Below are 13,063 nucleotides of genomic sequence, written 5' to 3' on the forward strand. Positions count from 1 at the left end.
ATAGGTTATAATAATGCAAATGCAATGGAATAAATTCTAAATGTCTTTCTCGCCTAATATTTATTTGCCAATCTTGGTGTTTTATTGTCCTTGATAACTTCTCACTATAGACCTACCAGAGAGATCAGCATAAATTCTCAGCACATTACTCGTCTAGATTTATTGCCAGCCTGACCTCTTAATGGAAATAGAATAAATACAGCGTACACATATAAAACAGTCCATCAAATTACGCACCTAGGGGTGAATGGGTGATCTTTATTGGCCAAATTGCCTTACATTTCGATGATATTCCCCGGAGGTGCTCAGTTCAGTAGTTATTAGTTTTGTGAAAGAGATCATTAAATGACGCGGTACCATGTGCGCCACTGTTGAGTCACGTTTTCACCCCTGCAGACAGACACTGCCCCCTTCTGGACAAAAATGCTCTTACATTTAAAACTGTTCAATATTTTATTATAGTGGCAAAAGACCATCGATTAAATCATTTAAATATTTACCAAACGACATAAAAAGGGCTTCCTTTTATCAACGTTATTTTAGTGTCTGTAGTGATTGCTGTTTGGATTGTCTCTCTTTTTGGTGGCGCAAGAAGTGATCAGCTGCTGTGTCTACCTAAAAAGATCTCTTTTTAGAAAAGAAGTCTTGCATTAAAGATGCACTATGTAGATTTGGTACTGAAATCTGAAAGTTTGATAATTGAAAAAGGTCTATGTTATATTTTCTGAACTAAATACACAAACTTTATACTCAAAGAAAAAATAGGGGGCCAAAAGGGACCAAATTTTCCTGAGGAAAATTTGTGTATTGAGTTATGAACATATATCACATAATCTTTCAGTTTCTCCAACTTTCAGATTTCTCTACCAAAACTCCATAGTGCACCTTTAAAATGTTATGCCATAGAAAAGTATAAACAGATTGTACAGGAGTATCAGTGTAGGTTACTTTTAGTGTTGAATTGTAGAAAAATTGCCCCTTAAAGTGAAGCATTGTTAACTTAAAGATAAAGATAAAGATAAACTTTATTGATCCCCCGTGGGGGAAATTTGTGCATTACAGCAGCTCCAGAAAACAGGGGACGGGAATATAATTACATCAGTTAAATAAAAAAATACAATAATGTAAAATTACACAGTAACTACACAGGAAAGGGTTTTGTTCTTAAAAAAAACACGCACAGTGTGTAGCATGAGGTGGTGATGCTGTTCAAGAGTCTGATTAAACAGTCTGACTGCAGATGGGATGAACGACCTGCGGTAGCGCTCTGTCTTGCAGGGTGGGTGTCTCAGTCTGCTGCTGAAGGAGCTGCTCAGGGCCCCCCACAGTGTCATGCAGGGGGTGAGAGGGGTTGTCCATGATGGATGTCAGCTTCACTAACGTCCTCCTCTCACCCACCTCCTCTACAGAGTCCAGAGGACAGTCCAAGACAGAACTGGCCCTCCTGACCAGTCTGTTCAGTCTCTTCCTGTCACTCTCTGTGCTCCCTCCTCCCCAGCAGACCACTGCATAGAAAAGTGCAGATGCCACCACAGTGTCATAAAAAGTCCGTAGCAGAGTCCTGCACACTCCAAAGGACCTCAGTCGTCTCAGCAGGTGTAGTCGACATTGGCCCTTCTTCTTGTACAGGACGTCGGTGTTGTGTGACCAGTCCAGTTTATTGTTGAGGTGAACACCCAGGTACGTCTCCACCCTCTCGATGTCCAAGCCCTGGATGTTCACCGGTGCAGTCTGGGGAAGTCAATCACCATCTCCTTTGTCTTGCTGGCGTTGAGCTGAAGGTGGTTGAGCTCACTCCAGTCGACAAAGTCCATGATGACCTGCCTGTACTCCTGTTCGCTCCCCTTAGACACACACCCCACGATGGCTGTGTCATCGGAGAACTTCTGCAGGTGGCAGCTCCCAGAGTTGTAACAGAAGTCCGAGGTGTACAGGGTGAAGAGAAAAGGGGAGAGAACTGTCCCCTGCGGGGCCCCTGTACTGCAGACCACCATGTCAGACTCACAGTCCTGAAGCCTCACATACTGTGGTCTGTTGTTTTTATACTGATGCATTAATACTTTCACTGCCCTACTAAAATAGCAAAGAATAGCAATCATTTTTGAAAAGGGAACTTCTGTGTTCACTCTCCAAAATAAACCACTACTATAGTCCTATTTATTTTGCAACTCCAAAATTGACCTCTTAATTTCCAAAATCTGGACAGTAACTTCATAGACTGGTTAGGAAGAGAAGTTACAAGTAAGTATGTCTTCAGTGTTAATGAGAACTGATTTTGTTGTTGATGTAATTTGTAATTCACTGCCAACAAAATTCCCAATGACCAACGAGAGTCAATCACTTTGCAGGATTTGTAAATTGTTCCAGGACAGCAGTCAGTTTTTCAAAGTTGATAAATTTATTTATTTATTTTCTAAAACTGAGAAAAATCCTTGTTGTTACTAGTGTGGGAGGGGTGCACACCTGAGTTCTAGCAAGCTGTAAATTTGTGCCTGTGTGTGTCTGTTTGTGTGTGAATAACATGAACTGACCCCTTTAAAGTACCTCTAATTGAACAGCAGGTGGCAGTGTACTACAAGAGTTACAGACACAAAAGGTCACAAGTTTGTTCTCATCAAAGTGTAGAAATTTGTCATAACATGTTTAAATTAATGAATGAACCAAACAGAAAACAGCCAAGTCAGGGCAAGATCCCTCAGCAGGGGGATACATGAAAAAATGTGAGACAGAAACATTTAGCATATATTAATTGGCAAGTCTGGAATTGGGAGGGAGCTAGCTCTGAGTTTCTGTGAACTAGCCAAAAAGAATTGAACCCAACCAAAGACTATCCAGTAAAATGAACAAAAGCTCTTTAAAACTCAGCATTTTAATTTAACATCTGCAAATAACATAGCATGTGTGATTTATATACACATGGCAACCTTCACTGCAATCTAGAGCTCGAATGCAGATCACCTTCAGGGTTCAACTTTTGTCAGAAGGCTGTAAGATTAATGTAGAAATGTACCAGTGTTCAAGTTGCCAAATGTTTACCTTTTAGGATGTTTGCCCGCCCAACAGGTCCATAAAGCAAAACTAACAGATGGGTGAGGTAGGTGTCAATTAAGATAAAGGTAAGCACACAACAATTATAGCAAATGTGTCAATGATAATATTGGAGATTATTAAGCCCAAAATATACAAACACTCCCTGAATATGACGTGTTATTATTCCTAAAGCTATCAAAAAGTTCAGAAGAAAGACAACATTATAATGTGACTGATACTTTGACCTTTACTTGTAATTCTTTTCAGAAATAAATAAATATTATTTTTTAACACAGCCGTGCCTTTACTTGTTACAGTAGTCTTACATGGTGGTATTGTTACTTTAACTTACTGTAAGTCATTTATGGTTAAATTCCTGCTGACAGCATGCATGAGATTTCTCTTTAAAACCTGTTTCTTAATTTTTAAAAAAGTCCTAGTTTAAGTGGAAGTGAAACACTTGTGTGTTTGTAGAGACGTTCATCATCAGAGATTGTTCAGACTCCCTGCAGACTCAGCCTGGCAGAATGGTGACACAGTACTTTATCCAGGCCAAGTCACACCACTGAGCAACATTATGCATCCACTAACCTACTTAGACAATAGACGAGGTTTCCAATCTGCACCAGGTGTCCGTGGCAGTATGTCTCTCTTCTGCTGTGTTCCTTTGAACTGCTGCCATTTCCTGTGATGGATACTTTTTTTCAACCGTGTGTTTCTGCTGGAGCATGTACTGAAAGTCTCTTTATTGAAACATGTAAAGCTTGTAATCATTTTTTTTCTCAAACTCCGTCCTGCAGTCCAGGTAATTTTCCTGAATGCTGCATTATCATACAGGCCCACCCACAGCTAATGAGGAGAAGATTCACCCACAGCATGCTGAAGTGTGTTTAGATTGAACAGGAGATCAGACAACCTGCTATGTAACATTTACTTCCCTCAAAGGGGAGATCAATAAATGTCTACATGCTATATTCTTAAGCATCTGTGGGATATTGATCAATGCCGACTTTGGCCTCAGGAGTGCTGAGTGGCACTTAACAGCCACAAGGTGTCTCACTTCTCCTCCTGCGGTCTCATCTCTCTGAATGGACTGGGGCTGCCCTCTCAGCTGGAAAATGTGGACCTGGTTTCTTTTTTTGTTATATCTGGACTATCATCAAAAAAGGTTTAACACACCCATATCTTTAATTGAATGACCTGCTGGGATTTTTCCTAGTGGCCCTGTCACTGTTGCTCTTGATGGAGAGGCCATCCCGCCCTGTGGCTCCAGCTCCCTTAGGCTAAATAACACAAAGCAGGTTGTAATCGTTTAATCAAAAGCATGCGTGACCTTAACACAAACTCGTATTTTTCGGAGTCGCCTGTGCAAGGGAAATTACAACAATGAGCAGCACGCAAGCCCAAAGTTCCTGCAAATCCTACAGTGGACTAGGCAGCCTAAACAGACGTTTCCTCCAGCTCCTTGTGTGCCAGCATGCACCATAAACCGGGCTGGAAACAGTAAACAGCCACAAATCAGCCAGTACTTTACTTAGTGAGATAAATGACACTTAATTGATTGAGTCTGCTGATTCAAAGCATCTCAAGGACTCTAGGAGTGCTTTGTAATCAGACAGCCCAAAAATACAAATTCATTGTACTTTTTATGGCTTGACGTGTCTTTCTGTCTGAATAATCCTTAAATAATTTGCCTTCTTGTGTTTATGTGTTTACTACTTTTTAGTCTTGTGATATAACCTAATTTTAACTTGAATATTTCTGTGCAGACAGGCAGAAATCAGCAGATTTCTTCAGATTGCTTCAAATGCATATAGGCTACATTTTACAAATACCGTGCATTTTTGCAAATCACCCTTACTTGATGCATCATATGCTTAACCTCATAGCCCTACCCAACCCAAAGCCAGCCAATCACAAACGCCCATCCATGAGCTTCATCAGCTCTCCGGGTTTTCCAGCCAGCCTGCGTCTCGTCCCACTCACACTCTGTCAGAGCACGGCGTTGACAGCCACTGGCCACTGAGCAGTCCACTCTGTCGGGGTTTGAGTCTCCATGCAAAACTGCTGAAAAGAAGCTCTGACTCTCCTTTTCTTTAATTTGCAAAAGAAACAGACAAAGGGCAAAGCCAGTGCACGACGACAAGAAGCACAACAAGTTGATTCTAAAAAAAGCCTCACAAGTCATTTTCTAGACTCATCTCTGTCTCTCAGCTCCCTGCACAATGTCTGGAGAGGACGCACCTGCCCAGCAGCAAAACGCTGTGGACCAGAAGCAGGAGACCAAACCCGCCGAGGAGCCAAAAGCCGAGCCGCCTAAAACCGAGTCAGCGCCCGCTGCCGCAGCCGAGGCAGATGCCACCCCAGCGGCAGCCACCGAGAAGGTCCCCGAGGAGGAGACCTTCACGTACCGCGCCCTGGTGCTCACCGGCCATGGAGGATATGATAAAGTCAAGCTACAGGTGAAGAAGGGGAAGCCCACGCTCAAGGCGGGTGAGGTCCTGGTGCGGGTCAAGGCATGTGGGCTCAACTTCGCGGACCTGATGGCTCGACAGGGGCTGTACGACCGGATGCCATCCCCGCCGGTCACCCTAGGGATGGAGTGCTCCGGGCTCGTGGAGGCTGTGGGAGAAGAAGTGACGGACAGAAAAGTAAGCACACCATGGCTCACGTCTTTCTTCTTAAACTCAAAGTTACATTTCACTGTGTGTTTCATGGTTTAAGTGATCAAATTGTGTTTCGCTTGCTTTTTGGGTGCTGAAGTGCTACATCTGGATATGGGCGTGTCAGGCTGTGCTCACTGCTCAGAGAATGCTGGTGATGCCTTATAAGACAGTTTAAACACTTAATGGATTAAATTCTAACAAGCTATTGGATCTGGTTATTTCAAAAATGAGTTTTACATTAAATAAAAATAATACATTTGAGCTGCCATGGGCGTTCATCCATTCATACATTCGTGCGTAAGGAGGCAGCACTTGTTTTCTCAAAGTTCAAATAAATAAAGCCTCTTATTGAATTCAAGGCTTTTTTTATCTCTCAGAAAGTAGCAAAAATGTATAAATGACGAGAGTTGAGCACAATGAAAGCAGCAGCAGCAGCAGCAGCAGCAGCAGGCGTCGCCCCTCTTGTCTCCCCTGTTGTCGAACGGCGCTGTCTGTGCGCACTTAGGCTGAGCAACTTCAAGTACGCTGTAAAAAAAAAAAAAAAAAGAGTTTCAGAGATGAAGATGCATTCACGGTGCGTGTTTTAAATCTAAAGTCTGAACTGTCACGTGCAGATCCTCTGGATGCTTTCCACTCTTGCTGCACCTACGCTGCTCTGCGCTTCGATGTGTGCCAAGGCGCTGAGAGCTGCATCAAGTCAGCGAAAAATAAAACCGGATATCAGATTGTTCCGCCTTCAAATTTAAAGCTTTAAAATCGAACCCGAGAGTTCACTTTGTTTTTAATGGAGATGGATACATTCAACATACATACATACACAGCAATAAAAGAGGGATGTTTGAGCCTATCATTTTTTTTTTATGCTAACAAAGCATTCATGCACTGTAAAAAATGTATGTGGCCTCCATGCATCTAAATGCTACTGTAAAAAAAAGGATGAATAATAGGCCTACTTAACGACAAAAAAAAGAAGGCTATCAGTTTGATTTTTTACAATCGCTACTTTCGATGCTCTCACTGCAAAAAAAAAGTATTTAGAAGCGATTTCATTTTAAAGACAGAATCTTGGTGCCACAGTTCTTAGTGTGTCTGACTTGACTCTGGTGGCGGAGACCAGAGTCCCCGACGCCTTTTGTTACCGGTGGCGCACAGACTCACCGAGCTGAAAGGGCGAGGCAGCATCAGACAGCATGATGTGAGAAACAGATCATCACTCGCCCTTTTTGTCAACACAGAGCTTCGGTTGTGTTTAGAAGATATACAGCCATCAATAAATCCAAATTAAAGTTAATTTAATCCAACAACCATCAAAAAAAAAAAAAAAACTTTCTTTAATGTTCAGCCACAGTGTGTGAAGTGGTGAAGAGAATTATTGTCACTTTCTTTCTTTCAATGCATGATGAGTCACAGTCTATATGTCTGCCTCCTGGCCCTGTGGCATTACCACGTTAACGCCTTTTGTAAGGCAATTAAACATCAAAGGCAAAATGTTACACATCAGTCAGTGGTGACTCACTGTTTGTTGTAATAGCACCACATTTTCTCACATCAGCTTGTTAATATGTGTGCTTAACACCACGCTGATCATATGTGGGATGCAGCGGCAGAGTCAGTACATCTGGCTGGGAGTGGCACATATGTCTGTCAGGCACAAATCCATATGGATGGGGAATAAATGCAGAGTAATGAGACGCTGATCGATGATAGGTCAGCCAGTCACAGCCACACAGCACAGGAGGTTGTGTTTCGAAATGACTTTACAGCTTCTTTCCACATTGTCAGTAATGTAGATTGAATTTAAAGGTCAGACACATATGCACAAACACACCTTGTCACCAAGGCCGCACGCCCCCTCATCCCCTTGCAGTCCTTTTGCTTATAGAATTAAGAGCCAATCTTGTTAATGGATTGAGATGTTTTGGCACGGAGCGAATGTGCTGACCCTAAAGGCACATCATTTTTTTGGAGGCTCATCACTCACTGCAGCTCTGTCTGTCCACCAACACACACACACACACACACACACAGGCACACAAAGGCATGCAATAAGGGGTGTGTCTGATAGTTCATTTCCATAACAGTGTACATAAAGCTACAAACACATTTATGACATTTGATTAAACAATGCAACATAAACACGAGAGGCTAAGTAATGTTTGGCTTATTTTTTTTATCTTGCCGCTGTTTGAACCTCACTAAACATTGGATATTCTTCTTCTTAATTGAAAATAGATTGATCATGTGTTTCCCTAAAGCCCCCCTGTTTTCTATTGTTTTTCATTCTTTTCATATATTTCTTATCCACTGCATGCCTTGCATTGTATTTCAATAGCTGCTGCAAGACCAGCATCCCTCAAGGGGGCAATAGATTTGAATGAAGTAATACTACAGTGTCCTCACCCCGCATGACCTCAGAGGGAAAACAGGGGAGAAGTGTAACAGTGAGTAAGCAAGGGAAGATTTAAAATATCACAAGGAAGCTCCAGTCACACTCAACATCAGCACTTTTTATCTCAAGGACTGCTTTTTTTTTCTTTTTTTAATTTTGGTAGGATCTGACCCATATGTTCTCAATTACCTCCCTCTGGCCCACATTGTCAGTCTGGTATTTCCTCCATCCCTCCTTCCTGTCCTCTATCTATCTTTCCTCCTTTTGGATAATCTCTCTCCATTCTACTGTCAGTGGATGCCTCTTTCATTCTGCCCCTCCCTTAATATCACCATCAGTAAAGTTTACTGTAAACTGCAGACTTAAAAACAGACAATGTGTTTGTTGTCAAATTTAGAAAATGTCCAAGATTGAAAATTTAGAGTTGCACTAGGGCTTCTTATATCACTTCAACTGCAAAATGAGTACAGTAATAATGGTGTTTTGGTAGCGTGATGTTCTAATTTGCATAATCAGGTGCAGTCAAGTGCAGAAAGCAGCATGCGGCCTGTGTGAAAGCAGGGCGTGGCCTTTATCCGACAATCATACCAAAACGTGTTAAAGCACCATAACACCTACGCTGACACCAGGCAGATATTATGTTTCCTTTTCATCACATTCACAGGAGTCATGCAGCCTATGTGGGTGATAACATCTAACCTTCATCTCTCCCTCAGCCCAACTCAGGAACATTGTATCAGAAATTTTCTTGGTCCTTTATTTGCCTCTGATCATTTTTTTTGCTGAGATCATCAAATCTCAAAACCATGGAGCAGCTGACTAAGAGGCCCACATACCCCAAATTGAATCACCATCTGATTAAGTCCATTCATATACAGCTGACTGGAAGTGTCATTGTTCAGTCCTCCCCCCCCCCCCCCCCCCGCACTCTTGACCCCAAATGTGACTACATTTTCAGCAGTGGCATGAAAGCTGCGAGAGGAAATGCAAGATGTGTGTGTGTGTGTGTGTGTCTGTGTGTGTGTGTGTGTGTGTGTGTGTGTGTGTGTCTGTGTGTATGAGTGTCACACTGCAAAGATGTTGTAACAGAACTGTCACAAGGCTCGCTCGCTCACTCGGCCTTGGATGTTTTTCTACCCAGATTCTGTGACTGTCAGTAGCTCACATGCTTCTACGTGGGTGCAGAAGAATAGCTGTAGATGCGTTTGAAGGTGTGAGTCATATTTGTGTGTATTTCCTGTAAAGGCCTGAACTCCCCCATCTATTGATTTGTGCCACTCTGTAGTCCCAATTACAGCAGCGAGGATGATGAGTTTGAAGATTAAAAGAAAGGAAGAAAGCAAGCATGAGTATGGCGAACAAAGGAGAGGAAAGAGAAGTAGCCCATGGTTGAAAAGTGAAAGTTTGAAAATAGACCAAATGACTAGGCCTCAGACAGAAAGATGCGGCTATGAAAAGAGAAAGAGATAGAGGGAGATCTCTCTAATTGGAGTGGATAGACAGCGAGGCGCATGGCTCCCTCCAGACCATTAGAGAGGCCCGGGTGGAGCGGGTTTGTTCCCAGGAGGAGAGCGCTTGTCTTATGCTCAGCCATGGGGAAGAATCTGGCAGGGTCCCTGATGAGCGCAGGGAGGCCAGGGGAGAAGATGGGCTCCATTGTCCTGTCTCGCTGATGATGAGGAAGTAGAGGGGATGTGGGACACTCCTCGCATGGAAAAAGAAAGGAGGACCGCGAAGACAGAACGAGACAGCAAAGGGTGAAGAAACAGGGAGGAAAGGCCCAGACAGGATGAGACGGGAGGCTGGAGAAGGGGAAGGAAGATGTTCTAAAGTTGTCAGAGGGAAAGGCGACGGGAAGTGAAAGAGAAAGAGGGGAAGAGAAAAAGTGAGAAGAATGGAAACATGGCGGGAAGGGAGCGCTGCGTCGAGAGGGGAGGATAAGGGGGAGGAAGAAAACAGGAAGAGAGTTATAATGCTGCTGCCGTCTCTGTTTCCCGTGTACCTCGAGCGGGCTCCGCTGATTGGTTGGTGGGGGAGCCAGGGGTAAGTTTAGATCATGGCTGGGCCTTTTTGACAGAAACAGTTGTGAATCGAAGGATCCTGCTTTGATAAGGACAGACTGGAAGCAGAGAATGACATGGTGGAGATTGTGGCGAGCACGTAGAATGACGTCTGTGGCTTCCTAACCGTTAGCTCTGTCAGAAACATCCTCTGAGAAGGCAACACAGTGTCTTCTCTTACTCTGCAGTGGGTTGTCAACCTCCTTGTTTTCTCACAAATTAAACTCTTCCAGGTTGGGTTGGCTGCATGTTTGCATGTCTTCCATAGTTGTACGCGAACAATAAACCACAAACTTACTACGCCTGCTGCACGGCTCGCATCATTCCCACGGCGCCAAGAAACCGTTGAGCTGCAGATGGCAGGAAGCTCCAGATCACCTCAGGATCTAGCAGTTAAACCTCCTGGGGTGCAGAGCTGCCAGTGGGTCCTTTTAATGCTCAAGAAGTTGATTTCATTAACCATATTATCTTTTAATTTAGCACAATAGTTGTTGTATTTATCCTTGCATGTTCAGTTTTGTTGGTTGAGGTGATGTCTGATAACTTCTTCTCTGGCTAAAGAAATGAATAAGCCACTGAGACTGCAAAGACGTGATGGTGATGGGGAGCTGGAGGAGCTTACTGTACATGCAATGATATGAATGAACTTCAGGCGGAGAAAAGTCATATTTTAAAAATGCAAAGTATGATTAAACCACCACAAATGCCATGACTCACGGTGCTATGGGATATATATCACCATGATCCAGTATCAACATTAACGCACTCTTAATTAAGGCAGAAAAAGATTTCATGTTCCAATACATGTTCCATATCCTGCATATTAGTGTGTTAGTTAGTTGTTCAAGCACTCTGGAAGGCAGCTGGAGGTGTTGAGGTTGTAAAATTGACTCAATATTTAGACATAATTTTTAGTCTTTTAATCGATTTACCAATCAGCAAGTTGATACGTTTTCACTTGGGTACAGGTGATTGTTTTCAGGTGCTATTTTTTTCTTTTGTACCTCCTTCTCACCGTGTGCCTTTTTGTATCTTCTGTGTCAGGTGGGTGATAAGGTGATGGTGCTGAACCGCTTCGGGCTATGGCAGGAGGTGGCCGTGGTGCCTGCGAGCCACACCTTCCTCATCCCAGAGGGCATGAGCTTCGAGGAGGCAGCCGCCCTGCCCGTGAACTACATCACCGCCTACATGATGCTGTTTGACTTCGGCAACCTACGGCCCAACCAGAGTGTCCTGGTTCACGCTGCTGCAGGTGAAGACACAAATACAGGCACACACACAGCTTACATGCATGAACAGCAAGATCGATTGTCCCTTCTGTTTTATGAAAGTCTTCAGCCGGGAATGGGTGCAACATGCTTCAATAAATCTCATTAATTTCAATCATGGTTGAATTCATTATAAGTTGATTAATAATTCATTTACAAACTAAGAGACACATTATTTTACTCCATTCGCCGTAGTATTTATACAAACTGTCAGGCTCAAATTAAGATTTATGTCATAATCCTGCAGCTGAAAAACACTTTTAATCAGTTTCATGTCATTCCACCACTGGATCGTGCTAACATTGCAAATTAATTTAGTACCTTTGAGCAGATCTACCTTTTAAAACATTTTATGCATGAGCGAAGATTCAAAGCTTGTTTTCTTTTTTTGGCATGGAGGCAAACGCCCTTGAATGTTTACAGTAGAATAATTCCTCTTGCTCTGCACCTCCTGTGTATGCATTTCTCTTCTCTGTGAATTATGACTGCAGAAGGTCCCACGGTTCATTAGTATGAGAAATGGCTTAGTTTTACAAACCCGCTAGGACTGCGCTTCCACTGTGCAGCACCTGCCACCTGCACTGTGTGGTCAGGGGTCAGTGTGAGTGCATGGGAGAAAGCTGCAGATTTAGTGAGTAAAAGCAACTGTTTCAGGGTGTGATGCATTTAATTTTTGTTGTGTTTTCACAATCAGGCCAGCTGGATAGTATGGGGAGTGCATTAGCCAAAATAAATTGTTCTCTCGCCATTTCTATCTGTCAGTGTGCAGCTTTCACTTCTCCTCTCATTCCCACTCTTTCTGTGCTGAGGGAATCAGAATGGAATCCCTCTGCATTTGGGACAGTGTGTGGGTGTTAAGTGAAGTAAGAGCATAATGGAACCTGAGCCTGTTTTCTCTCTGGGAGACAAAAAAAAATGACCGAGAGCCCCAGGGAACCGCTAGTCCAGGTGGATGTATCCCTTAGCACTCAAACAATTCAAGAGAAAATGGACAAGTTGTAAGATTAGAATTCAAATGTGCAGCTTCCCCAGAGATAAAAGGCAGCTAACATTCTCATAGTTGTGGGTTTGGTGGTCTGCAGAGGAATCCAAAATGTTTGTATTCGTCATATCATCCAGCTGACGTGACACATGTTGTTTTCCGTGCAGAGTATGTGTGCTATAGGAGGAATGCTGGGGAAGTGTGGTGTAAGAGACAATTTCCCCTGCTGGTTTGGTCTAGGCGGCGTCTCTGGTTTCTGGCGGCGGGCTGCCAGTCTTGGCTTGCCGGCTGTCCGGACATCAGGATTGTTAAAGCACATTACTGAGGCTCTGACAAAAAAAAAAAAAAAAACGTTTTGCTCAACAGTCTGCCTCACTGCACTCGGTCATTCTCTGCATGTGTAAGTTATTATCAATCGCTGTTCCGCTGAGGCTCCGAAGGCTTTTTATGTTAGCATTAGCATATTAGCATGATCATAGTGTCTTGTGGAAAAGGTGTTACTCTAGTGTGAGGGGGTGCACATTCCCCCTGAGTGCTAGCAAGCTAAGTGTGTGTGTGTGTGTGTGTGTGTGTGTGTGTGTGTGTGTGTGTGTGTGTGTGTGTGATTTCTGCTTATTAAAGAGATCAAAAGTGTCTGCTGTGACATTGCCAGGACCAGAGAGAGAGAG

The 13,063-nt window shown here is 43.3% G+C and overlaps 1 protein-coding gene across 1 annotated transcript in view; it reads left to right on the top strand.

Moving 5' to 3' along the window:
• Positions 1-5,008: 5,008 nt before the first annotated feature.
• vat1 (vesicle amine transport 1) overlaps positions 5,009-13,063 on the top strand; it is a 30,247-nt gene continuing 22,192 nt past the window's right edge. The window contains exons 1-2 of the mRNA XM_061026637.1: positions 5,009-5,681; positions 11,190-11,397. Coding sequence (XP_060882620.1) covers positions 5,256-5,681; positions 11,190-11,397 — 634 coding nt within the window. The 5' untranslated portion in view covers positions 5,009-5,255. The remainder of the gene's footprint in view (positions 5,682-11,189; positions 11,398-13,063) is intronic.

The sequence above is a fragment of the Labrus mixtus genome, chromosome 20, assembly GCF_963584025.1.
Source record: "Labrus mixtus chromosome 20, fLabMix1.1, whole genome shotgun sequence".
Lineage (NCBI taxonomy): Eukaryota > Metazoa > Chordata > Actinopteri > Labriformes > Labridae > Labrus > Labrus mixtus.